The 26,697-nt window shown below is 45.7% G+C and overlaps 10 protein-coding genes across 10 annotated transcripts; 8 read left to right on the top strand and 2 right to left on the bottom strand.

Moving 5' to 3' along the window:
* Positions 1-1,028: 1,028 nt before the first annotated feature.
* On the bottom strand, positions 1,029-2,802 carry GLAREA_08371 (uncharacterized protein; the record flags this gene model as incomplete). Its single annotated transcript, XM_008090416.1, has 8 exons — positions 1,029-1,472; positions 1,527-1,613; positions 1,701-1,807; positions 1,921-2,100; positions 2,156-2,220; positions 2,272-2,328; positions 2,379-2,414; positions 2,555-2,802. 8 exons carry the CDS (start codon positions 2,800-2,802, stop codon positions 1,029-1,031), a joined length of 1,224 nt encoding a protein of 407 aa, XP_008088607.1.
* Positions 2,803-4,756: 1,954 nt separating this feature from the next.
* Positions 4,757-6,552, top strand: GLAREA_08370 (Glucocorticoid receptor-like (DNA-binding); the record flags this gene model as incomplete). Its single annotated transcript, XM_008090415.1, has 3 exons — positions 4,757-5,112; positions 5,160-5,713; positions 5,759-6,552. The coding sequence occupies 3 exons, from the start codon at positions 4,757-4,759 to the stop codon at positions 6,550-6,552; spliced, it is 1,704 nt and encodes a 567-aa protein (XP_008088606.1).
* Positions 6,553-7,983: 1,431 nt separating this feature from the next.
* GLAREA_08369 (uncharacterized protein) lies at positions 7,984-9,057 on the top strand (the record flags this gene model as incomplete). Its single annotated transcript, XM_008090414.1, has 1 exon — positions 7,984-9,057. One exon carries the CDS (start codon positions 7,984-7,986, stop codon positions 9,055-9,057), a length of 1,074 nt encoding a protein of 357 aa, XP_008088605.1.
* A 1,745-nt stretch (positions 9,058-10,802) lies between these two features.
* GLAREA_08368 (MFS general substrate transporter) lies at positions 10,803-12,718 on the top strand (the record flags this gene model as incomplete). The annotated part of the gene is made up of 5 exons (XM_008090413.1): positions 10,803-11,117; positions 11,203-11,819; positions 11,877-12,196; positions 12,246-12,330; positions 12,382-12,718. 5 exons carry the CDS (start codon positions 10,803-10,805, stop codon positions 12,716-12,718), a joined length of 1,674 nt encoding a protein of 557 aa, XP_008088604.1.
* A 1,017-nt stretch (positions 12,719-13,735) lies between these two features.
* On the top strand, positions 13,736-14,551 carry GLAREA_08367 (uncharacterized protein; the record flags this gene model as incomplete). Its single annotated transcript, XM_008090412.1, has 2 exons — positions 13,736-14,483; positions 14,541-14,551. The coding sequence occupies 2 exons, from the start codon at positions 13,736-13,738 to the stop codon at positions 14,549-14,551; spliced, it is 759 nt and encodes a 252-aa protein (XP_008088603.1).
* A 1,403-nt stretch (positions 14,552-15,954) lies between these two features.
* On the top strand, positions 15,955-18,620 carry GLAREA_08366 (Anti-sigma factor antagonist SpoIIaa; the record flags this gene model as incomplete). The annotated part of the gene is made up of 4 exons (XM_008090411.1): positions 15,955-16,559; positions 16,633-17,265; positions 17,314-17,836; positions 17,886-18,620. 4 exons carry the CDS (start codon positions 15,955-15,957, stop codon positions 18,618-18,620), a joined length of 2,496 nt encoding a protein of 831 aa, XP_008088602.1.
* A 2,124-nt stretch (positions 18,621-20,744) lies between these two features.
* On the top strand, positions 20,745-21,708 carry GLAREA_08365 (uncharacterized protein; the record flags this gene model as incomplete). The annotated part of the gene is made up of 3 exons (XM_008090410.1): positions 20,745-20,788; positions 20,840-21,269; positions 21,397-21,708. 3 exons carry the CDS (start codon positions 20,745-20,747, stop codon positions 21,706-21,708), a joined length of 786 nt encoding a protein of 261 aa, XP_008088601.1.
* Positions 21,709-22,683: 975 nt separating this feature from the next.
* Positions 22,684-23,399, bottom strand: GLAREA_08364 (Glutathione S-transferase (GST), C-terminal; the record flags this gene model as incomplete). Its single annotated transcript, XM_008090409.1, has 2 exons — positions 22,684-23,211; positions 23,271-23,399. The coding sequence occupies 2 exons, from the start codon at positions 23,397-23,399 to the stop codon at positions 22,684-22,686; spliced, it is 657 nt and encodes a 218-aa protein (XP_008088600.1).
* A 477-nt stretch (positions 23,400-23,876) lies between these two features.
* Positions 23,877-25,236, top strand: GLAREA_08363 (Zn2/Cys6 DNA-binding protein; the record flags this gene model as incomplete). The annotated part of the gene is made up of 2 exons (XM_008090408.1): positions 23,877-23,938; positions 24,045-25,236. The coding sequence occupies 2 exons, from the start codon at positions 23,877-23,879 to the stop codon at positions 25,234-25,236; spliced, it is 1,254 nt and encodes a 417-aa protein (XP_008088599.1).
* A 427-nt stretch (positions 25,237-25,663) lies between these two features.
* On the top strand, positions 25,664-26,356 carry GLAREA_08362 (NAD(P)-binding Rossmann-fold containing protein; the record flags this gene model as incomplete). Its single annotated transcript, XM_008090407.1, has 1 exon — positions 25,664-26,356. The coding sequence occupies one exon, from the start codon at positions 25,664-25,666 to the stop codon at positions 26,354-26,356; it is 693 nt and encodes a 230-aa protein (XP_008088598.1).
* Positions 26,357-26,697: the final 341 nt, after the last annotated feature.

Genomic DNA, 26,697 nt, shown 5'->3' with positions numbered 1-26,697 from the left:
AAAGGGAAGATAGAAAAGCAGCCCCATCGCGCCATACTTGCGTGAACGCGTATCCAAGCAGGCGTTTCGTGATACAGAAGACTACCCCGTAATTCTCGAAATGCATGGCGTAGATCAATGGCAGACGACTCAGCAAGTCAAAGAAGGCGAATGTTTACCGGACCGCCAATTCTCTACCAAGACGATTTGTCTCATGGAAGTCTGAGAATTGGCCTCTCACACACAACCATACTGGCTCTTTGAGCAGGTGGTGGCTTGAGAGATGCCGAGCAGTCGATTTAAGAAACTTACCGGGTTTCATTAAGCTTCCAGCGAAGCGAGATTACCCCTGAAAGAAAGCTCCGAGCGAACAATGCACGGGTAAAAAGAACGAGAGACTATCTTCAAAAGTCTTGCGACCATAGAAAAGTATGCGCAAAAGAGAGACATTTTCAGCATTTCTGATCCACCAAGAGCCTCAGACTTGGCTCCGCCGATCTGATGCCAAACATTGTCTGTTCGTTTGTGGGGACCCGAAGGCGTTGTTTCGATTGGACTCCCAGGTCAACACCTTCTCGCCTGATTTGTTTATACTAAAAACAATGCGGCAGTTTGCATGCCGATCGGCAGAGCAGCAAATCATCTTGATCTTACTTCGTCAGAGAGGAATCTGATGGCTGAAATAATATGGGTTGCTTGCGAGCTGAGTCGGTTGTCGTTGTTATCAATTCTCGGGCGTTTGCCTCCCGCTCCCGGGCCGACGGCTAGTCCCTCTTCTAGTTCTCGAAGAGAAACATCTCTTTCAGTAGCACATCATCAGTGCTCAAAATGATTCGGATCACTTCAAGGGACAGTATAATCACAAGCCTAGAAAAGATCCGATTGGTAAGTCTAGCCTACTCTACTTTTGTCTATTGCTTACTCAATCGTCCTGCCCTGTCGACTTCCAAGTCTCACGCTTGCTCTTATGTGGTATACACAGGATCCCACGATCATTCCTAGTTCCGGTTCTAAGAAAACATAGCAAAAAAGCAAAGGATTCCAAAGCTTTACGCCTCTTTCTTCTCGACTATTTCATTGTTTTCGTCAATAATCGGCAAATCCCATTCTGGCGGCAGCTCCAGCTTATTCTTCCTCAACCTGGACGATATTTGCCATCCAAACAAAACAACTGAAGTTAGCAATATCGTCGTGAGGAAGTACAACCACACCCATCCCGACACTATTCTTCCAGTATTTCCTGGTTGAAAGTCCCAGAAACTGGCGCTGAAGAGGGTAACGACGAAGGTGCCAGGGAGAAAGACGAGTGTGACACCGGCAATGACCTGCATATCTGTACCATACTGGAGGGATTGTTTGGCCATTCTAGTGTTCAATCGACCCTCATATACCGCAAACTGCGAGAGCTTCAGGCTGACATCGTTCTGGTATTTTGATAGCCTTGCGATCCGAAGGTTCAACTCGTTATCACGCTGAGCAGTAAGTGAGTAGACCTATCAGAGCAACTTAGTACATGGACTCGCATCTCGAGTAGGCTGTTTTCATACCATTTGAACTTGCGCCTGTGCTACATCTTTGTTATAGTTGTTATGCTGACGCTCAGCCTCCAGTACCTGATCAATATAACTCAAACGCTGGAAGAGGATGTCTATCCCATGCTTTCTGGGGAAAGTAATCCCTTTACTGCTCAAATTTTCTAGTTCTTTTATCAGAAAACTCACAACTCGACTTTGTGACGCCCAAAGCTGAGCGACTCCAACAATCGAAGTAGACAAAGCCGTCAATTTGCTCGCGAACTCGACGAGATCCAATGGCTGTCGATCTCCATCTTCGATACGAAGTAGTCAGTCTTCATGGCGCTTTGTATTCTCAAGAACATTTCTAGATGTTTTCGATTCATGTCTATCAAGACGGATTTGGTCATATCTGCAAGTGCAATACCTAAAAAGAGTGGGTTATCGGTGCATCCTTTTCTCTTGTGGATATATCTCTCCAAAAGCACCACTTGGTATGGGCGAAGACCGATACAAATGGCATTTGCGGTTCTGGAATCCGCATCATAGGTTATTGCAAGTGTACATGCCCAGTCCCAGCCCCTGTCGACTCGGATGATGTAGCATACTAATTACTACAATCAGCTTGTGGCCTGAATGCTTAAAATTGCAGTTATACTTACGTTTCCTAGAAGAAATCACACCGTTGGTTATCGATGGGAAAGCTATAGCTCCAGACCACAAGTCGCTGCGAGCTTCGAAGCACAAATCTGGAATATTTCATTCATTTAATAGGTACTCCTCCAAGGCATTGGCGCCTCCACTCGCTTTAAAAGGCGACTTTGGTGATAACAAACTGTCATCGTCGTCAAATCAGCAGAGTTACCATTTGCTGCTACAGCTTACAAGCTGAGCCTCCATTTATTCCGCTCTCCTCCGGCACTATGGGCGTGGAGCTTCAACTTGACGATTTCAATAGGTAAAGTGGCTTACTCTGAAAAGGTAGTTAAACTCACTCCGTGTATCATAGACTCAGAGCTACAGGTAAGGCTACTGCTGGATATACTAACTGCAGACTTCACATTGCATGAACATTTTGATGCAAGAGATAGTGTTGAAGCATCTCATCTCCTCGTATTTGAATGACCAGTGCGTTTTCTCCTTCTTGTTCTGCTGTCGTGTAGCTTAGGGTTTCGGGATTTTCATCCTCGTGGTCAATTTCTCTTTCATCTACTTGCTCTCCAGTCTTACCAGCTGCTGCGTTTGAGTTTTCTTGCACCCATGAGAGCGTACGATCCGACTCAATTTGGCAACCATTTATTCTCAGCATTTTGAAGAAGAATGGCTGCAAACAGACTGAAATTAAAATATGGGAGGAGATGGATATGAGAAGGCTGAGATGGTGCTGGGCGCACTGAGCTGAAATATAGGTAGCCATGCAGGTGCCGCGAAATTTGTCTGGCCAATCAGAGACCCTCATACATCTACATGATCGATGAATTGCTAACAACGTCTATGCGTAAATACTGGAATTGCCATCGAGAAGGTAAGCGTATAAGTATGTTCTCCCGATAACGGTAGAACCTCAAATTCATACCTAATCAGCAGTCACAAGCCAAATGCACTGCCACACGTTCCACTGCTCAGTAGTTTATCAAGACTCCATTACATTAAAACCGAATGGAGTGGTCAATATGAGCTTTCTGGGTTTTGGGATTGTCTTGAATTGTTTGGTTTTATCTCTCGCTGCCACTTGCCAAGTGACCGTTCAGTAACCTGAAAGCAGGTATTCATTGATTTCACGCTTCACTCGAAAAGTCTAACCCATCCCGAAATAGAGGCGAAGAAGTGTCTTTATGCCAGATAATAGAACAAAGCTTTGAGATTTTCAGGTCGATCTATTTACTAGTTCGTCGACTACTACTAGGTAAACTTGTTGATAGTTGACAGTTGACGATCGGCAGCAGGAGATATTCTGCCTAGATAACTAACTTTCTGATTAGCAGTGTTTTCTGTTGGAAATACGTCTCATATTACGTGGTTTTCGATTGTTCAAGCTTGATTTTCCAAGGAAATGTATTCTAGAGATCGTAATTCCTCAATTAGTTCGAGGTAATCAAGTCGTTGGGTCGTGGTTATTTTACCCCTGTCTAGCGTATAAATTATGGGGATCCTGCACGACGTTCGACAAATGAAAATACAGTCAATTGTCAGCGCTCCACCGTTCTGGACCCTCGAATTACGAGATTGGTTGGTGTCGGGTAACCCATGGACCAGCCAGAGACTCCCTCTGACATCTCACATCTGCACGTACATACGCATACACTGACCGCTGCCTTCATCGGTCATCCTGTCTGAAGCCGATACTTGGACTCGAACACCTTCCTCGTACAAAAGGAAGTCCATTCAATCACGAGACTTACTTCCGTCTCAGAAGAATCTTGGAATCACACAACTTCAGGAGTGAACTCCGCTTGGCCAAGTGACTGGAGCGTCAAGACCACGCCGCAAAGACGAGTTTCCGACAACGTCAGCCGCAAAAAGATATATAATATCTGGGGAAAACATATCGATTTCACCCTCCAATCTTGGACCACTCGGATCGGATCCTGACCACGCCATTAGACACCCAGCGCTCCGACTGAGGAGGGGGCGGAGAGGGGAGGGGAGGAAAAGCAGTGGCGTGGATTGGAACTGGCTACCGCCACAGTATCTCCAGTTTCTTCGCAGTCATTCAATCTCCCGACCTTCAATTTGGTCGATACACTCTTTGAAGGAGTTTTCGAGATCAAAATAACCTCGAGGCGACAGGGACAACGTCACGTACCTGCAGGTATTCTTGGCAGTCATACTCTTCGGGGACGACGTCGTGTTGGGAGGCTGTGATCCGTGGTTGCCTCACCTCACTCGTGGATCCGGGACATTGTATATCATCATTTTTGCACAAACCCGTGATCATTAGCATTCTCTGGCGACGAAGAAATATCTTGTCTACTCATTTTAAAGCGACACGCGGCGACTACTTTACGCAGCTAATCACCATTGGCTAAAAATCTAGTTGAATTTGGCTCGGAGTTTTGGACCTTAAGTTGACCACAACTTTTTTCTCGGCGTCGTGGATTTTATTAAGAGGGATCTCGTATTGCTCTCTTTTGGCGTATCACCAAAGCGACGAACGGTTCTCTAGGCTTGGCGTTTTTTTACACGGCTTTCACTTATCTATGTCCTGCGCATATAACACACATTTGGTGTCTGACTTCAAGTCGGGTCGCTCTCCTCGCACAATGAGCAACAAACATTCGGCAACGCCACAGCGGCGCAAAGATACTTTTCACGTTCGTACTGTTCTACCTTCCAAAGAGCCATCGAAGGAGGATCTCGAATTAGCCCAGCATCTGATAGGCCATGCTCAGGGAATAAGAGGCGATCCTAACGCGCAAGATGGAGAAACTTCGAGGAGTACACCTTCGCCAGCATATGATGCTTCGACCCCAGGGTCAACCAGTCCGTCCGTCCAGCGGCTACGAGAGATTGCTTCGAGATCTAGCTCGCTAGAAAGAAGTCAGCAAGATTCAGCTCAGTCTCATCAACGGGCTCAGTCCATTCAGTCCGATGCTGTTCCGGCAGGTCAAGTTTGCAGGTCAGTCCTTGACTTTAAACTATAAGATAAACCCTAACAGTGGACAGTAATTGTGGCACAAGCCGAACACCACTATGGCGACGGTCGCCCCAAGGAGCTACAATCTGCAATGCGTGTGGTCTCTATTTGAAAGCCCGCAACGCTGCTAGACCTACCAAGCCTAGAACTCACTCCTCAACTGCGACTCCTATCGCTCAACGAACTCCAGAACCAAGAGCTTCGCCAAGTAGTGTTGCGCCAAGCCATACTGCGACTGGAGCAACCTACGTTGCTGCAGATCAGACTTCCAATGGATCATGTCCTGGTGGTGGAAGATGCAATGGAACTGGCGGAGCAGAAGGATGCAGTGGCTGTCCTGCGTTTAATAATAGGGTCTCCAAAAGTGCACACTTCACATCATCACAGAATCGCCAAGCTGCTGCGTCTGCTGCCGACTCGCAAAGCGATCATCCAACGGATGCGCCGTCGCCCATTGACGTTGCAGCTCTCAGCATTCAGTCTCAGAATACAACAGTCGTCGTAGCCTGCCAAAACTGTGGCACTACGATTACGCCACTATGGCGCAGAGACGCAAGTGGCCACACGATTTGCAATGCTTGTGGTAAGTGATTAGTGGACTCTGAAATTTACAAAACTGACTATGTAGGTCTTTACTACAAATTGCATGGTGTCCATAGACCTGTCGCAATGAAGAAATCCGTCATCAAGCGGCGCAAGAGGGTTGTACCAGCTGGAAAAGATGGGCAAACCTCAGAAATTGACGTTGCAAGTAACATGGAGTCCCCAGAATCAGATCACCCATCGCCGGAAAGCCAAGAAACCCGTGGCACTCCCAACCCTGATGGGTCGATAAACCTTGGGTTCCGATCTCGTAACGAAGTTCGCACACAGCTACCTCAGCCTACCTCAATAGCGAGAGGTGGGAACGATCTCACGGCTTATGCCTCAATCTCGAACTCGAGTAGTTCATTCGAACACCCTGACTCGTTGAGCAACGAAAATAGACTTCCACCGATGGCGGCGTATCCGTCACCTAAGCCGGGTCGACTTTCCCTGTCACCTAATACATTTCTATCGCCTTCACACAAACGGTCTTTCTCTACCTTAGAGACAGAACAACAAGACACCACAAACCTTGATCCTAACGCTCAGCCCAAACGTTTGTCATCTATAAAATCGATACTCAATCCTGGCAGTTCGGACTACCTAGACGCAGGAGGCAGTGGAGGATCGGATCGGCTAAGTCCAAATCGATATTCCGCGTTGAACAGCCCTAGCTACGGAGTCAGTCCTGCAAACAGCGGAGAAGGCAGTCACGAAGCTACTAGTGATGGGGAGAGGAAGAAGTTGGAAAGAAGGGAGTTACTGCAGCGGGAGGCTGAGAGGATGAGAGAAGCCCTCAAGGCTAAAGAAAGGGAATTGGAGGAAATGGAAGAGTAACTGATATGGCCTCAGAAAATGAGTCCTGAGCGGATGATGTGCAACTTCCTTTTCTCGAATCGTGTAGGCAAGGAGGGTCAATGACCTGGACAGGTGTTTTGGCGTCAAATTTACGAATCTCAGATGGCGTTACAAAATTCTCGCTAGTGGAAAAAGATATGTACACTTAGACAAGGCGTTTTCTTGAATATCTTCACACAACTGGGAGCAGGTATATCCATAGGCGTCTCTCCAGAGTCGTGCTTGTTTGGACTCAATAAATCATAACTGAGAAATAGCGTTGAGCTGTTTTCCGTCTCGTATAATGCTTGGCTAACAATAGTCATTCTGTGGTCTGTTAATCGGGTTTTGCATTACGTGCTAGTTGCCAGCCTTTTATTGTAGCGGCAAAGAAAATGCGGTCCGAGGCATCTAGGATACTAGTTGGAAATGTAACTTGCGGAGTGAGTAAGTATGTGTAAAACGACTACACTTCTATAAACTGACCCGCAGTCTCGTACAACTTATTTCCACCCGCTGAAGAGCTTTTAGGTGTTAAGTTATTCGGCTTCTTATGTTATTAAGCTTACTACTTTAAGAGAGATGAATAATCCTCATTATTGTTTGTTGTGTGACAGGTGGAATTCGAAACTACTTATTCATTGCTCAAGGAGAGGCACTGTGGTGGGTTATTAGGTTCGTATTTTTGCTAAATCTCTAAAAGACGAAAAGGACTTAAAAAAAAACTGTTTTCTCGCTCATGAGAGATTGCGGGGTTTTTTAAAATGTGAAGTCTGACCTTTTTTAAGACGTTTGTTTGGAGTCTGATTAGAAAGTGCATCTTGTGTTAGCTACACAAGAATGAGGTCTCTTTTAATCGTGAAATGAATATAGTTTGGAACAATTGTGTGTAAGTGTCGTGATGTTTTCGAGGTTTGTTGGGAATTAGTAGTAATATATTATAAAATATAAATTATGATAAAGTAGCGCTATTGTGGAGTAGTAAAATAGTGAAAAGACCTTAATATATTAATAGAATACTCTATAGGGATAATATTCTTATATCTAGTATATAATATCTTATATACTTACTTTATAAGCTTATTATAGTAGATTGTATTAACCTTACTCTTTTACTTTTTAATAAAGTAACTTCACTTTATCAAAAAAGCGACTGTAGTCTGTACCCTAGTAAAGCCCTTTTTTCTTTTCTTTTTCCCCATTTTGCGGTGCTATTGTTACAACTGTTTTTTTTAACCTCTCTAGGATATTGAAATATCGGGTTCGTCAATTCAAGCCAAGGCAAAGGTGAATTCGTGTTGTTGATTTTTAAGTCACAACAATTCACCACATTTTAGCGCGACCAGCATACTTCATTGCTCCAGGCAACGTCTTCATCTGGTCACCTGCAACTTCAGTCCTCAATTATCTCTCATAAACTGGACCTGAAACATGGCGCCTTCGAAAAATCAGACGATGTCCAGTTGGAAGCAGGCCGCGAAACTGTTCTTCTGTGTTGGCACTCCTGACGGTGAACCTTCAACCACAATCAAATCACCTGGAACACGTAATGGCAAAGATGCGGTTCTTTCGAATTCTAGGATCAGAAAGCCGATAGATCGCAGTGATTTGACCCGCAGAATAAAAACACAGGAGCAGCGCGATGGCAAAGAAGGGAATTCCTCGGTGCCAGAAAGCAAGATATTCTCGAGCAGCAATGAACTTATCAGCAACACCCAATTCGCAGGCGAATCTCATAAATTCCCCTTCATGAGTTTACCAGTCGAGATCCGTCTTCAAATCTACGATCTACTGCTCGTAAGCCGGCTTCCCGGCTCTCCGTGTGGAATTCCAGATGCTGTCAGGAACACTAATCAGATGAAGATTTCGCTAGATAAATTTCACAGGCTTTGGGTTGAGACGATGACTGCAGGTATAGTACGAACCTGCAGAGAAGTATACAACGAAGCGAACCCGATACTGTACTCGCAGAATGTCTTCCAAATTATCGAACCCGAACGGGTGCTTCAATACATCACCCAGATCGGTCATTCGAATCTCAAGTCGCTCCGATATCTCAATTTCTCCGTCAAGTGGGATTCGAAGCTCTCTTCCTGGCTGGAACTTCTTCACACGTTGGCTGAGGAAGCAAGTGGATTACGAAAGATCGAAATCGAATTCGGGATCAACTGGGACTTCCCATTCATGATATGGCCTGTCAGGGAGGATTTCAAGGGTTACGGAGTTTCTCGTGAATTTATGCATGCATTGGGAACCATTCAAGGATTGGAGAATTTGACTGTTTCGGGGTTCTGGGACGCAAGCTGGCCCGAATACTTGCAAACGAAGATGGGTTGTCAGGTGGAAGCCATTGTTGGTCGTTCCCAGGACGGGCTTGAAGACGGCTTGAATGAGTGGCAACTGGGGGCTTTACGCGCATGTAACAAAAGGTACTCTGTTGCTTTCTGTTACTATCAGGGGGGAGTAAAGGTTTTGTCTTCAAGTGCAGCTTATGATGGGCAGTAGAGTCGCATGAAGAAGGGATAAAAGGGCTGGTACTACATTTGGCAGGAGAAGGTTGTTTTCAATACACTTAAGGTCAATTGAACCAAGTAAAGAGGCACCTAATATACAGCAAGTGGACGGCACTACTGAGAAGCGCCTTAATTCCGCAGAATCAATTATTATTGAGTCTACTCTGTTCCACCCCCTACATATCACATCCTACAGAACAGCTTCTATCGTGAGCTGAGCTTCAACTACCGAAAAGATATCCCTTACTTTTTTCTTTGTTGCCCAATGTGAAAATTTGCCGATGATCAATTAGCACTCACCAACGACGTCACTTCTTTTGTAAACAAAGAGATCGCAACCCACGCGGCAATTATGACGGAAGCTTGGGATGAAGCTTTATACGAAAGGGGATAGCTTAATCATATTGATGGTTAATGAACCGAGGTTATAATTATGTTTACTTTGGGAAAGTCTTCACTCTAGGAAAGGCTTCTGTGGCGAGAATGATGACTTCCGATGTGTTGGCCATCAAGCGTGCAATGTTCTTTGTAGAGAGCTCGGTCTGAATATTGTAGTTGTTCATGTGATATATTTGTAGTCTAGAAGGGGAATGGATAGGAGTCACTGTGGTGCGTGAACAGATCATGAGAGAAGATATTCTAGTGAATGCTAGTGAATACTGTTAGCCATGTTATGAGAAGTATTATTCAGGAGCTCAAAGCGAAGATCACTTTGTTTACTGGAGTTTGTCTAGAAAATATCTTTATTCACTACATGAACCTCACCTACATGTACCAGTATTGATCTCCAAAAGTGAAATATAATATTGGAGAAGAAGACTAGTGGCTTTGAGAGCCTTTTGCCAGTATCGAACTAATATAGTGGCAGGGAAAAGATGTGAAACCATTTATCTTAATCAGCACTCGATCTTTGACGGTCTCATTTCCCACAGAAGCGATATTACTATTTCCCAGCAAAGCATGAGTAATTAAGTCAGAGGTCTTGATGCCAATCTAGGAAAGCTCAAGGTTGATCAAGTGATCCCTTCAGCCAACTGGTGATCTTATACGGTTACGACTGATAGACTCTACAAAGTTTTTTAGGAAGATGATATTCTAGTGAACATTTGAAGAGATATTTGAGTTTTGAATTTCTAACGAAGTTTCGTTTACATTTTCAATATTTGTTTTCACAAAGTTGTCGCGGAGTTAACGCGAGATTGTCATGAACTTGCTCCAAAACCACGACTTATATCATACCTTGCTCACCATGAAAGTGACTTTCTTGCTGTTTAACAGTTCGTGTGCTCAAATTCGGCAAGATGTAGCGAATCTGGGAAACCTGGGGACGTGAATACCATTTCAACCTCAATGAAAAGGGAACACCTGACCTAAACCTACTCATTACTCTATTGTTATTGGACAAAATACGACACCACTGTACCGAATTAATATTATTTCATCTGCCGTTATTTCCTAACTACCTCCTTTGTCTAATTCACAGCGTGAATGAAGGGTAGGTGGTTGTAGCTCGGCGTAATCGTCGGCTCTAGTGTCCATAAAAGCCTTCGCTCTTTCCTCTTCTACTTTGAATCCTTCAACCTTCAACAACATCAACCAACCAACCCCGACCACCTCATCTTCAACCATCATTCCTTTGATCTCGGTTGAAAGACAACTTCTCAGGTCAAACAATACCTTCTTCATTCTCTTAACATCCGACACAAGATCGGCTCGCCCTAGATCCTAGTAGCCACAATGGCAGGTGCACTCACTGGTACCAACGATGTCTCGCGCATCGAGGCTCCAGTGACCTTGAAGGCATACATGATGTGTGCTTTCGCCGCATTTGGTGGTATCTTCTTTGGCTTTGACTCCGGTTATATCTCTGGAGTTATGGGTATGCCCTACTTCATTCACCTCTTCACTGGTATTCCGATCCCCGGTGCAGATGCCACTCAAGAAGTAAAGGATGCTTTCAGTCTACCAGCTTGGCAGAAGTCTCTCATCACATCCATCCTCTCAGCCGGTACCTTCTTCGGAGCCCTTATCGCTGGTGATTTGGCAGATTGGGTAAGTCACTTCGAACTCTATATGAAAAGCTAGAGACTCGAACTCTATATGAAAAGTTAGATACTTGATACTAATGTGCTCATAGTTCGGTCGCCGAATCACAATCATTGCCGGATGTATCGTCTTCATTGTCGGTGTTATCCTCCAAACTGCAAGCACTAGTCTTGGTCTTCTCGTCGCTGGACGTTTGATCGCTGGTTTTGGTGTTGGTTTCGTCTCGGCAATCATCATTCTATACATGAGCGAGATTGCGCCAAAGAAGGTTCGCGGAGCACTCGTATCTGGATATCAATTCTGCATTACCATCGGTATTCTCCTCGCATCCTGCGTCGACTATGCCACCCAAAACCGAATGGATACAGGCTCCTACCGTATTCCAATCTCAATTCAAATCCTCTGGGCTCTTATTCTCGGTGGTGGTCTCTTCCTCCTACCCGAGTCGCCTCGTTATCACGTCAAGAAAGGTAACCTCGACAAAGCCGCCCAAACCTTGACCCGTCTTCGTGGAGAGCCAGAGGGATCCGAATACATCCAGCAGGAACTCGCCGAAATTGTCGCCAACCACGAATATGAATTGTCAGTCACTCCTCCTGGAGGATATTTCGCTACTTGGATGCATTGTTTCAGTGGTGGCCTCTCTAGACCATCTTCCAACCTACGCCGAACCATCCTTGGAACCTCTCTTCAAATGATGCAACAATGGTAAGTCACGCTTCCCATCGCTGAGAGATCATGGCAACTAATAACTCACCTTAACAGGACTGGTGTCAACTTCATCTTCTACTTTGGCACAACCTTCTTCCAGGAGCTTGGCACTATCAGCAACCCCTTCCTGATTGGTCTCATCACAACTTTGGTCAACGTCTGTTCTACTCCCCTTTCTTTCTGGATTGTTGAACGCTTCGGAAGACGTACAATTCTGATCTGGGGTGCGCTGGGCATGTTGATTTGTGAATTCATCGTTGCTATCGTTGGTGTGACTGCCGGAAGAGCAAGTGAAAACAACCAGTCAGCCGTCTCGACCCAGATTGCATTCATCTGTATCTACATCTTCTTCTTCGCTACTACTTGGGGCCCTGGTAAGTTAAGATAATCTACCTTTACTTGGATACCGCTAATTTACTACAGGTGCCTGGGTACTCATTGGTGAGATCTTCCCTCTGCCAATCCGATCTCGTGGTGTTGCTCTCTCGACCGCTTCCAACTGGCTTTGGTAAGACTTCTTTCTATCCAAATTTGTGGAGAAATGCTAATCCATTGACAGGAACTGTATCATTGCTGTTATTACTCCTTACCTAGTCGGAAAGAATAAAGGAGAGGCCAATCTTGGATCAAAGGTCTTCTTCATCTGGGGTTCGCTCTGCACTGCCTGCTTCGTCTACGCCTATCTGCTTGTTCCTGAGACTAAAGGTCTTTCGCTCAAACAAGTCGATCGTATGCTTGAGCAAACTAACCCACGAAACAGCGCCAAATGGGTTCCAACAAGCACATTTGCGGCAGAGGCCGGAATGGTCAAGCAATCCCACACCATGACCGCAGCCGAACACAAGGAAGCAGGTCTCGAGGCAGTTGAGCCAAAAGAGCCTCACACCGCAGTATAGGTGCAGAGAGATCTGCACTCCCCGTTGTTTTCCTTTTGCGATACCCCACATGTTCTTTCTTGGCTTAGGGGAACACAGAAAGGCATGTTAGCCAGACTCAAGTTGATTTCATGAGGAGGCTTTTCATAAGCCCTGTTTCGCGGACTGATGGGACGGAGATTGGGTTGTTATATGGCGGCGTGGTAATGGAGCAATGAATCTTGGAGGAATGCGATTATGCCCGGGTGTATTTTGAGCATATTTAGTTGAGCGGAGATAGCATATAGGTCTGGATGGGCATACTCTTAATTCTACGGTAATTTCCGAGAAGTGTGGTTATTATGACTAGTGAGCCCTCCCTGCGTACTCGTGCCGTGACTTGTTAGTATGTCGCTTCCTAAGTAGTCCAAGAGCACACACAATTGTAGAATGGCAGGGAGGGCTAAACAAGATAATAATTAGGTTCCTGTACAACGTAACGGAGTTTCAGAAGACCAAAATAAGAATGGCGGATTTCCTCTTGACACGAGACGGCGGTTTGTCTAGTCATTGGGCTTATTATTACTTCGTTTTCGCGACATGCGATTCTCGATCTTGAGACGCCCAGGCGCGACGTATTTTAACTCACCTATCCATTGGTTCAGAAGGCACATTTCTACTTGAGATTTCGGTTGCTCTCCGTGATAGTGTAGCAAATGCGAAGAGGCTAATTGGCTCAAGGTTATTTCAGTCACCTGAGATGGCGAAACGATAGAGCTGGTATCGACAATTTAGCCTGGATATTAATTAGCAATTATTCCTTCCATACAAATGTGCTTGCTGAACATAGGCTACTCGTATAGATGAAGCCGCGAGAATGCAGATGTGTGGGCAGAGGAAAACTTCTTGCTTTTTTTACGAATACGACATTTAAGATGTCTTGTTATTTGCTTGGACGTGGAGAGCCATTATACAGTCAGAAGGCGAGCCCATTATAGAAGAATTAAATGCAACATCAGTATATACTTTCATTATAACATACCATTTATCACTGCCGCCATGAGAGTTAATTCTATATCAGGCGTTGTCGTCGCAGCCGCCAGCACAGTCGCAGCTCACGGCTATATTGATCGATGGACGATCGCCGACAAGAATTACACCGGATACAACCCAAGTATCGCGCCGTGGGTATTCGATCAAGGCAGTATCAGCTGGAGAGCGTGGAATACCGATACAGGGCCTGTATATAGCAGCAACCTCAACACTTCGGACATCAACTGCTCGATCAACGCAACGAACGCTCAGATAGATGCGCTGCCCGTCGAGGCTGGTGGTGTTGTAAACTTGCACTGGACGGAGTTCCACGTTTCCCACCACGGTCCTATTTTCTCGTACCTAGCTGCTTGCAACGGAGATTGCGCAACGGTAGATAAGACGCAGCTCAAATGGTTCAAGATCGCGGAATTAGGTCAGACCTCGTATGGTGTGGGCGGTGGCACTACAGGCGAGTGGGCAGTCGACAAGCTGCGCGCAAATGATGGCAACTGGGCTGTCACTATCCCGTCCTCTATCGTTGCTGGCAACTATGTGTTCCGGAACGAGATCCTCGCGCTCCATTCAGCGTATGATGTTGGAGGTGCTCAGTTTTATCCTCAGTGCGCCAATATTCGGATTACTGGTAGTGGGAGTGTGGTTCCTTCTGGTGTAGTAGGAACAGAGCTCTATGATGAGAATGATCCAGGTGTGCATTATGGTATCTATAACGATGAGGCGAAGCCGGTATATGTGCTGCCTGGGCCTCCGTTATGTAAGTATTGCTTCCACTAGATGTGTAGCAAGATGTTTAGGCTGACAAAAGAGATAGTTACTGGATGATCCGAGTTCTACTATGCGTTCCTAGAAAGAAAGTTAGTATCGTAGTCTGCGAAGAAGGTCAGGAGAGTTTCTCAACTGTGTTGCAAAATGGTAGGCCCAGCTTTCAATCCACGAATGCCTCATGTAATGAACGACCATTTCATTGATGAGTAGTGTTTGGGATGAGTGTTATCTATGATAATGATCGGTATTTGCTTGAGTAGATGACCAACCAATTATCGTCTAAATCCAAAGAATGCCATTCATGATAGGGCTCCTGTCGCTCCGTAATCATGGTTAACTCATAGGTGCTGCCGGTAATTGTGTGTTTTGTATAGCTTAAGATAACCTGTCTTAGATGATCCAGGCCAAGTTGTTGGGTTTGAGGGTGCACAAGAGAATGTTCCTCTGTGAATAAAAAAATGACGAAGGAGTAAATCATGCCCATATAACCTACAGATACTAGGGAGAAGGAATAATTGCTTCTGGCAACAAACCGCTTATTAGAAGCAGAATCTCTTTATCAATATTCTGTGCTCAGTGGGATGATTCTAACTTCGACAGAGTTGATACCTTGAGGGTAATCTGATCGTAAGATAGGGAGGCCGTAAACGGTGGTCGGAGTTTACTGAAAATCCGATCATATTACCCTGGAAGACCTCAATTCTTCAAATAGAAAGAACATTGAATTCTGGTGTACAAACAAATGAGATGAGAATTGTCATGAGATGAAGGAGAAGCGAGACATCTGCGGGCAGCCACTTCATGCGCGTGAGCTTGGACACAAGGTGAGCCGAGGAACCGATGACGCAGTTCTCAGCGACAAAAAGGTCCTCACTTCTTTGCAACGTTGAGATTCAGGGACCGCTGGGCAGGGGAACGTGGGGCAACCAAGTTGTGTAATTAAGCATTTTTGACTGGTCAGTTTGAAGGTTGCTCGAAAGGGGATTATTCTGGATTTACCGATGAACAAGAGGTACAGTAGGGCATTGATCGCATCAGAATCCCATGTACTTCGAAGTAGACTTTTGTTATACATTTTCCGGATCGTGCCGTGTTCTCCAAGGCGATTCTGCGGAAATGTGCATACAAAACTGACAAATTAAGACATTATTGATCACCAGCCCCGGCCACTCACGCCTCTGTCAACTATTATTCAAAAACCTGCTGATTGAGTTCATTGCGCCGGACAATCATCTGAATGCTACATCTGAGCACTTACATTTCATTATCAACCACGAGAGAATAACGTTCCGCACACGCCTTAAACGGCAGGAGAAACCCAATTCGCGACATATCCACCACGCTAGCGACTTCAATGTGTTGATCAACCAGCATACCAGCAGACTTCCTCCAAACATCCTTTATGCGAATAGTTATTACCTTCTTATATATGGATCGACTGCGCACATAATACCCTCGCCATGTCTTCACGAAGACCGAGTTCTGCAGACTCGAATTCGAATCGAAACCTCTCGATCAGTCATGCATCACATCCTCACGCACCCATCACCCCAAGTGGCTTGCGCGAGGCACATACACTATCTGTCTCGCCGGAAGAGAGAAGATACGGTATGAACGTGGATGGTAGTACAGCTCCCAGCAGCTCGAACGCCTCTCCCTTGACATCTCCCGCGCATCCAAAAAACGATCCAGCGGAAGACGACGATGCCCTACATGGGACGAGATTCAATGGGCTGGACCACAACGAAGATAACGAATCTACATCATTGCTGAGGAAGCAGTTCGATTTTGACACACATCCTGTACACGCGGGGCCATGCGATCATGGCACTTTCAGTCCCCGGCTGGAGAGTAGGACAGGGAGTGCACGAAGTAGTAATGACTATGGATTTGGCGGCGCTCCAGCTCGTGAAAGACCTGAAAATGGCGAAGGAAGCAGCACTATATTTGGCAGTATGCTTGAAGGAATTGGTGTTAAGAACGGACCAGGACCTGTGGGCAGGAAAAAGATGAGTACCACACGGTATTTAGCGGAGAGACATGGCGTCAAAAATACCACCACAATGTACGCCCTAATCTTCCGAGCACACCTCTGTTTCCTCTCTATGGATCGCTGCTAAAATGTTGTTGCGCTATAGGTATTTCACTTACTACATCCCCTTTTTCGCTTGGATCCGGCAGTATAGATGGGTTCATTTACAGGGAGATTTGGTCGCAGCTCTTACGATGGCATCGTTTTACCTACCAATGGCTCTGTCATACGCTTCGAATCTGGCACATGTGCCGCCGATCAACGGCCTATATTCTTTTGTATTCAACCCTATTATATATGCGATACTGGGTAGTTGCCCACAGATGGTGGTTGGCCCAGAGGCAGCTGGAAGCCTTTTGGTTGGAAGTGTAGTCAGATCAAGTATCGACAGCAGCGAAACACCCGAATATGACGATTTAATGCACGCTCGAGTCGCCGGTATTGTCACTGGAATGGCAGGAGCAGTAATATTTATTGCTGGTCTGACCAGGCTAGGTTTTTTGGACAGTGTTTTGAGTAGGCCGTTCCTCAGAGGATTCATCTCTGCTATAGGATTTGTTATAGTTGTGGATCAATTGATTCCTGAGCTAGGGCTCGCAGATTTGGCGGAGGAAGTTGGAGGGGTTGCTCATGGCAGTAGTATTGACAAGATTAGATTCTTGATAAACAATGCACATAGAGCCACGGGCATTACAGCCGCTGTCGCTGGAATAAGTTTTGTCATAATAATGACGTTCAGGTGAGTATTTACCCCAAACAAAAGAACCAAACTTACGCCGTTTGCTAGAGAATCAAAGAAACGGCTTCAACCTCGATACCCAGCAGTTGCGTATTTTCCTGACCGATTTATAGTTGTTGTTTTATCGGCTGTCTTGACTTGGCATTACCGATGGGACGACTATGGCCTGGAGATATTAGGCGAAGTCAAGTCTAGCTCGGGGGCTACATTTCCCTTTCACTGGCCCTTCCAAGTCAGTCAATTGAAACACGTCCGGGAGGCTATGGGAACCTCGTTCCTAATCGCATTACTGGGCTTTTTTGAATCGTCTGTAGCTGCCAAGAGTCTAGGTGGCGGAGAAGGAAAGGATCAGATCCAAGGCATCGCATTGAGCCCGAACCGAGAACTGGTTGCTTTGGGTGTAGCCAATCTTGTTGGCGGTTGCTTTTGTGCTTTGCCTGCATTCGGTGGTTATGGGAGAAGTAAAGTAAATGCCAGCACTGGGGGGAAAACGCCCATGAGCAGTATTTTCTTGAGTATCATTACCGTCATTTGCGTCATGTATCTTCTACCGGCATTTTATTATCTTCCGGTAAGCTGCAACCAGACAAACTTCCAGGAACGCTCTAACAAACTCCTAGAAAGCAGTGTTGTCTTCCATGATCACAGTTGTGGCCTGGTCATTAATCGAAGAAGCTCCTCACGACATAGCTTTCTTCATCAGGATAAGAGGATATACTGAATTAGGCCTCATGTTAATCATTTTTGCCGCAACGATTTTCTACTCGTTAACATTGGGAATCGCTATTGGGGTAGGATTGTCGCTGCTGTCCGTTATCAAGCACAGCACCAGACCACGGATTCAGATATTAGGAAGATTACCCGGCACTCATCGATTCGAGAATGCGGAAGATAACCCTGATAAGTTAGAGTTTATTGAAGGTTGTCTGATTGTTAAGATTCCTGAACCACTCACGTTTGCCAACACCGGCGACTTGAAGAATCGGTTGAGGAGGTTGGAATTGTATGGAGCAACAGGCGCTCACCCTGCGTTGCCTAGGGTGAGGTCGCCAGAGCACAACAAAAACGTCATTTTTGATATACATGGAGTTACGGGATTAGATGGGTCAGGCACGCAAGTTCTGTTCGAGATTGTGCGTAGCTATCGCGATCGGGGAGTATGCGTCTTTTTCTCTCGCGGACCAGTAGAAGGAAGTCCCATTTACGAGTTATTTCGCCGCAGTGGTATCATCGACATATGCGGAGGTCCGGATCATTTCGTGACGAACGTTGATTCGGCATTGCGGCTTACTGAATTGGAAGAGGTGGATGAACAAGCGTCCCAGCACTCAGCCGTCAATGCAGGTGCTGCTTAGAGGTCACAACCTGGATATAATATTCTGCGTAGCAGCATGGTGGTAAAATCGCATGTAAGTATTATGACGTCTTGATGAATGCGATATGTAAGTCTTTAAGCGAAAAGCATTGCTTGGTGTTGGCATTCAGAGATTGGGCAACCTTTCCATGGATAAAGTACATATCTGGATATCAAATTTATATCCTCACAGCGGAAAAATCGTGTCCCTCATGGTTATTGGCTTTCTAAATGATTAGTTAGGTTGAGCACTTTGTGATCCATTTGCTGATGAGTCTAGGCCTTAGCGAGGACCTCCCAATACCCAGTAAGATTGTCCTGCACAACCACATTTTCTCTGAATTAAATTTATTCGACACTCATCCGGCACTACTGCGATCCTGATTTGAGCATGTCAAGGCCCAACAATGCCGATCCAGGAACACCCATTAGCGTGTGAAGGCTAGTCATTAACCGAGAAGGTAATCTGTGTCGATCTCCAAGCTTCGACCTCAACTCTTTGCTCCACGCTCCTACCCTCACACAAACGACCAAGGAACCTTCCCGTCACCAAAAGCCGGCAACGCTGTGGGTTATCTGCATGGAGAACTTTGTGTAAAGATACCACTTCAGTTTCGCATGGAAACATGCGTCAAAAACAGCCTCAAGTGGGCAAGTTCCCGCCGATTCCATATTGTTGTCGTATTCGTAGCTGAACAAGAACGTCATGGATTTCTCGACACTTCCAGCAGTTCACCAGGCGATATCGCAGAGATCGTCCAACCAGATATAAAATACGTATCTATTTATGTATCTTTATAGGGACTACTCTTCGAGCTCTGGGTTCAACATTCGTCAGCAGTCGGCGATGTAAATCCGCACTTACCGAATCTTGCAGACACTTGCGATAGGGACTTTATGACGCGTCGACCTCTTTCCGCATACATTTACTTTAGGGTTTGAGATATGCTTTCAGTCTACCTTAGCAGCATACGTTGCGGTTGTGGCTCCTGGTACCGCAATTAATTCGTTAAGATCTTGCATTTGATCAGCCTATCATATCCCTGAATCATGTAATCTGGCCAGCAATTATTTGCTAGCACGCAATGTCAGAGCATGTTGATCTCCTTTGATTTCCTTCTTTTGACCGCATTTTCGCGACGATTTCTCTCTGAAGATATGGATGAGAACAGGCTAAGTGGCTAAAAGGGTTTAGATTCATCCTCGCTTATGTATGGCCTCCTCGATTTTGGTTCTTAAGTCAAAGATTTGCATGCTGAAATGCCATGCATGGAACTATGCCATGTTAATAGTGGAGGATAGCTCCGGGATTCCCCAGTGGGAAATTGAATTGTGTTATCTGGGGTGTACAACCCTGGGTCCTTTGCTGGTTGGTACAGATGATATCCGCTTTCTCACACAAGGCTATATGCAGTGCTAGATAACCGAGATACGCTCTAACAGATCGCGGTTGTGCTTGAATCTCAATTTGCTATTTTCCAGGGAAATTCAAGAGGCAGATATTCAATTGGGTTTGTGTGGCTGGATTTTGATTGAATGGTCCGCTACGCCAAGTTAGGATTTCTCTTCTTCAGGCGTACACGTTTCTGTATACCATGGAATTGTGAGTGTCTACTGCCGGATGGCGAAATTCAATCAGGTTAAAAAGAGCGGCAACCGAAAAGGGTCGATCATGACTCTTTTCGGAAGCTGAGTCCTCTAATTCAAGCCTCGAGCCTCACTGTCTTCCCAACGGAACTTTCCTTTCTACTGTTCCATGTGCTCGATCAGGACCCTATTTCCAAGCGGGTGCTCCCACATAGGCCTCGGTTGCTTTTGCTATAGAGTGTCTATCACGCCACTTGATTAACATGGCATATGGAAGTGTATCCACTTATGTCGTCGGTACATCGCTTGGTTCAAAATGAATCTACCGACCACGACAGCACCTTTGAAGTTTGAAACGTTCTAGCATTGGCTAGGGTCTGGGCTTCTATCTTCATTATCCTAGCTGGCTGGGTGAGAGAATATATATATATAATGTAATTCAACAGAACTCTTTGATTCAACCATTCATTGCATTGATAGCTTCTTTTGCGTCAATTTCACTTTCGTTCTTGGCATATACAATCACTAAAACTTCAAGATGGGGTTCAAAACTGTTTTTGTTGCTGCTCTTCTATCAGCTAGGTATGTCAGTCGTATAATTTGTACACTATGTGAAGCTGACCATCTCTACAGCACAATAACAGAAGCAGCACCCGTTGAGGTCCCAAGAATCAGCTCCATAGCTTTGACTATAGCTCCATACCCGACTCTCAACATCACTATACCTGCTCTTCCAACTGGCACGGGCTTATTCCCATTCCCACCTGGCAGTGTCTCTCATACCAGACCATCCTTCACAAGACCGACACACACCAAGCCAACACACACCAAACCTGTACATACAGGAAAGCTAACATGGGGTAACCACGAACACGGAGACTCAGAGCATGATAAACGCGAACCTCAAGGCTTTCCAACCGGTTTGCCTACTGGGCTACCAACCGGTTTACCTACTGGAATACCAAGTGGATTTCCTACTGGAATTCCAACCGGACCAAAGCCTCCAATCGTAACGGGTCCAAAACCTCCAACCAGTCGCCCAACTCCTCCAAGCCCTCCAACGGTATGTGACTTTCTACTTTGTTCTCACACCCAAGCTCCTACTCTAAGTGGCTGCGAAAGAGTTCTATCTTCAGACACTCTTCTTTCCGCTTGAAACATACAAATATTTATGTACTAACTTCTTGCAGGGGCGTCCAACCGTGTTACCTCCTCTCCCCAGTGGAGGCTTCCCACCTATCCCAACTAGACTCCCCACAGGACCAAAACCTCCAATCGTAACAGGACCAAGACCACCAACTGGCCGCCCAACCCCGCCAAGTCCTCCAACCGGTCGCCCAACAGCGTTTCCACCTCTTCCCAGCGGAGGGTTCCCACCTATTCCAACTGGACGTCCTACCTTCACTGGCAAGCCACCTACTTTCAGCCCTAGACCTCCGTTCTCTAGGCCACATGGGAGCTGGAAGGGAGAACCGAAACCTTTCCGTCCTGAGCAAGATTAGGGGAAGGGAAATTGTAGATACGAGGATGATTTCATGATGAGCGAGATCAAATTGGAGGAAAAAGTAAATGTGTTGTCTCCTTTTGGTGGAAGTGTATATAGGCCGTTCCGTAGACTCAAAGTTTGGTCGTTAGCCGATAGAATTTGTTGGTATTGAGTGATTCAAGTTTCTTACTCAAGTGAATAAGTATGTTATCCCTCAAAATGCTATAACTTTTGGGAATCTGTCTCATGATAAATTAGCAAGTACTCATTCTAATCTACCAGGATTCTACAATTACTCTAACTGTTTACATTGCGGTCTATATTACAGAAATGGTCCGTAATTCTTGTTTGTAGACTTACTAGTAATTTTAATCTCTTAATTGCTTTAAACAACTATTCTTCCTTCAGAATTACGAGAAAGTGTGTCACAAGCACCCTTTCCTTTCGCTATAAAACGTGACCAAAAACGGCCAACAACTACAACAATCTCACAGGTCTTGGCCATGGCTAATATGTAACTTTCAGTGATTACCCTGTCTAATTTCTTAGAAAGATGAGAGTCCTATAGGTTTCCGCCGATTGTTTGTTGCAACGATTAGAACTCGAGGCTTCTACTTGTAAGTTATGTGTGAGATAACTCACAGTGTGCTCAGCTCACAGTATGGTGAACTCAGAAGGTGGTGGTTGTAGTTGAAAGTGTCGGTCAATTCTCAATATAACCATGGTCTAAGACCGAGAGAATCGTATAAAACTTGACACATTTTTAGACTTTTCATCACCTCATCGCTCACACATTCTCCAATAAAATAGCTACAATATGCCATGTATGAAGTCTCTCGGATTCACAAAATTTTATTAGGGCGAGTGAAGAGACACAAGTAGTCTCTCCCACACGCTCTTCTTACTTTTTCCTATCCCTTGCTCTACTCCTTTGACCCTCTCTCTAGAGCTTTCCGCTTGTTCTAGATGTATTCTTATTCTCTGATCGAATCTATCGTGGTGTCTTTTTATCTGCAGCTAACATCTTCTGAATAGCCGGCCTATTTATACAACGATCCCACCAAGCACTCACAGCTTCGCGACTGACTATGATCTCTCCGTAACCACAAGCAAAAAGTCTGTTGATCAACGGGATGTAATAGATGTCTACGAGGGCGAAGTCGTCTCCAGCCATGTATTGCTTATGCTGTAAAAGCTGTTCAGCAACGTCAAAGAACCCCTCTAACGCCTGCACTGCAGTTGATACAACAGCCTCATCAGTCGGCAAGCCCATGAACTTCTTAACAAATTTCTCGAACCCGATTTTACCTGCGGGTTCTGCGAAGTAAAGAGTCTCAACACACTGCGCCTGGTCGAACAGCGCCGTCTTTTCGACGTCGGTATTGAGAGGTAAAAGCGGAAAGTCGTATTTTGTTGCGAGGTACTTGCAAATTGCACGACTTTCGTGAAGAACGAGCCCTTCTGCAGAAGTCATTACAGGGACTTTACCCCATGGATGACGCTTTTTGTGTTCTGGGGACTAATTGTAACAGTATTAGCTTTAACGTATACTTACAAGCAAAGTGATACATTACGCACCTTTTGCTCGCCCTTGTGAAGATCGAGGAGCACGAGTTCATAGTCTGTAAAGCCGCCTTCAGCGAGAGTGAGACGGACACGATCTGTGTTTGTCGAACCGCGCGAGCCGTAGAGAGTAAAAGCTGGCATTTTCGAGTTATGGAGTAGTTTCGATTGAGATCTAAGAGCATTCGTGATCTTCAACATTCTTGATTGGGTTTAAGAGTTCTTAAATACATATTTTGACAGAGATCTGCTGTCACTTGATCTGCAGAGGGAAAGCATCTTTCTACAAAACCAGCTAGTGCTACGCACGAAGCTCAGTGCCTCGAGCATGAAGAGATTATCATGATGGAGTATTGCGAGGCGAAGCGCAATCAGCTGGGTCCGGATGGGGATGATGCCCAGGTAGTTCTCCACTCCCAGGTTTCTGGTTGGTGGGTTCGCTTTCAATTCTAGATCGGGCCTAGCGCCACCACTTGCCCCCACAACCTCCAGGGTCATAAAACGACTTCAACTCATTCTTATTACAACTAGTTGATTCGTCTGCTCGGATTTTTTGCCTAATTGCTAATACTTGTTGCTTCGACTGTTCTGTGTGTTTGAGGTTCTGAGGTCCTGCCAAGAATGGTTGGGAATGCAATCACTTGCAAGCGGAGGAAGGTGAAAACTGGTTGTGCCACTTGCAGGTCAGTCATAGCAGAAAAGACCATCGTAACTGGTCTTTAGTCCAAGTCTGTGAGCGTTTAACAATCGTAACTGGTAGAATGGACAAGGACTGACCTTTTTGGACAGAATTAGAAGGGTCAAATGCGACGAAGCCAAGCCATTCTGCCAGAAGTGTGTCAATACTGGGCGCACTTGTGACGGCTATGAGTCCCCTTTCAGAGTCTTAACTCGTGAGACCATTAACGGCGGCAACACTGCCGAAATCAAGCTAGTGTCTGGCTTGCAACCCGTTAGATCCACCTTTGCTCAAACCACCCCTAGAGAAATCGACCTGCTGAACCGATACTTTTCTATAAAGACCATATTCGATGTAGAGCTAGGCTGTGACCAAGAAGCCAGGCGAATTCTTGAGGCCAGTCTAGTTGAGCCATCTTTAAAACACGCGGTCTCGTCTCTTAAAGCTCTTCGGGAAGATCTCGAGACTACCGGAGACTGGCCCGCATCATTCGCGCAGCAAACCCCGAGCCATAACAATGGGCTCCGCCAGTACAACCTGGCTTTAGTTGGTCTCGCGTCCAAACTATCTTCTCTTGGCCCTGACAGTTTGGATTCTGCATTACTTTGCTGTCAGGTTTTCATTAGCATTGAGCAAGTGCGGAAAAATTACTCTGCTATGGCTCAACATATCATTCAAGGACTCAGGATCATGCACGAGTACCGTGCAAGGCCATATCTTGATGCGGATAATAACATAGCATCGGCACACCATAGAAAAGTACCACTTCTAGATGTTTTTGTCATCAAGATATTTGCTGCACCCTGTAAGTTTGCACAGGCTCCTCCAGATGTCGATACAAGCGAGTCGGCGCTGTCATTGGATAGGAATTCGCCGCGAATACAGCATTTCGAAGCTCGCAATCTTCGTACCATTGCACCCAACATGCGATCAGAGCTTACGAGAATCGCCACATTAACGCTCGAATTTCTTGACCAAGTGTCGCGAGTGGAGTCGACAACAGACGCTCTCCAATTGCTAACTGAGAGAGAAGTTCTACTAAACTCCTTAAAATCCTGGCTTTTCGATCTTGAAATGAATCACACACATGGCTTTCATGATCTCGAACCTATTCCAGTGTGTTTCTTACGCTTGTTTCATACGATTTTGAAAATTGCGCTTCTGGGAGCCCTACAATTCTCACCAGATACACATACGGCGCTGTCGACCGAGTATACGCAGCTGCAGACCTTAGCAAATAAGGTCAATGAGAGGCTTAGAACATATACAACCTCCTACTGGAACAATGCTGGACGGAAATAGTGCTCCCTAACTCTGTGATGTCTACGTCTAGTATTGGAATACTCATTGCTCAGCCACTCACCTGATCTGTGTTACTTTACTACTTACCGAATTTTCGACATATTTGACGAGCAGCTGAGGCGGAGAAGGCCCAGTAAAATGTTCAGATACGGCTCAGTTTAGCTGGACACAATTACGAGAAGGAGATTATCTTACTGTTCAAGCATCCGTCAGATATCAGGCGACTTCCAGTAACAGCGCACAGAGCGAACAGACCAATAAGCGTCTCTGGACTAGCCCCCGCCACAATTAAAAACATTCGCTCTTCGGTATTGTTCTACTTAGCTGGGTTCGGAATGCCGACACTCCTCTATAAGAAAGCCGTCGAATTTCTTTCCGCACAGAAGGATGTTCGACTATTCAAATACACCTCTCAAAATCACAAACAATGCATTTCCTCCTGCTCGGCGCGAACGGACGAACCGGCCAGCACGTCCTATCCACATTGCTCTCTCAAGGCCACACAGCCGTAGCACTAGTCCGTACCTCTACCAGCCTCACTCCTAGGGATGGTCTTACCATCGTCACCGGCTCACCACTTTCAAAACCCGATATACGTAGCGCTCTTCTCGCAACACCTTCACTACCGCTATCAGCAGCCATTATCACATTAAACACAGTCCGCAAGTCTGAAAGTCCTTTCGCGGCTCAGCTATCGCCTCCTCGCCTCCTGGCTGATTCTTGCGCCAATGTTTGTCAGGTTCTGGAGGATGCCGGGATCTTTCGAATTGTTGTCATGTCGACGGCGGGTGTTGGAGATTCGTGGGGCAACTTGCCGTGGTTGAGCAAGGCGTTCTTGGGATATACTAATGTCAAGTTCGCGCTTGCGGATCATAATCTTGTTGATGAGGAGATTCGGTCGACGAGGATGGAGTGGACGCTTGTGAGGGCTGTGAAGCTTAAATTCGACGATGGGAAGTTGACTGACGCGAATATGGGTGTAAGAACTATGGATAGTGATGGCGTTGGAATGAGCTTGACCGACAGCATCAGTGTTAGTAGTGTGGCGAGATTCTTGGTTAAAGTGGCGGTGGAAGGTCTCTATGTTAAAAGTGCAGTGGTTGTGGCCGAAAATATGTGAGCGGAAACTTACTAGACGAGAAGCGATGTATGTGTAGTAGAGAACCAAAGAGTATGCCCCAAGGCCCCGTTGGAACCACAACCACTTTCTCCACACATCACAACCTCTTTAGTTACATGTGTCCTTAATTCAGACACGACTAAGCTAGTAGAGTGCCAACGAGCTCACCTTAGTGTAAGTTGAAGTAAAAACATTCAATTACCACCAGGCTTCATCACATCAAAGCGACCAAAGTGATAGGAACCTCCAAGTATGATAAAAATAAAGGTTGCTTTCTTAATAATCTTAGTTAATACGCATATTAGAAATACTGTCTAACTCCAGAGCGCAGTGAGGCCCAA

This window comes from Glarea lozoyensis (genome assembly GCF_000409485.1).
Source record: "Glarea lozoyensis ATCC 20868 chromosome Unknown GLAREA9, whole genome shotgun sequence".
Lineage (NCBI taxonomy): Eukaryota > Fungi > Ascomycota > Leotiomycetes > Helotiales > Helotiaceae > Glarea > Glarea lozoyensis.
This window is presented reverse-complemented; position numbering and strand designations above follow the sequence as displayed.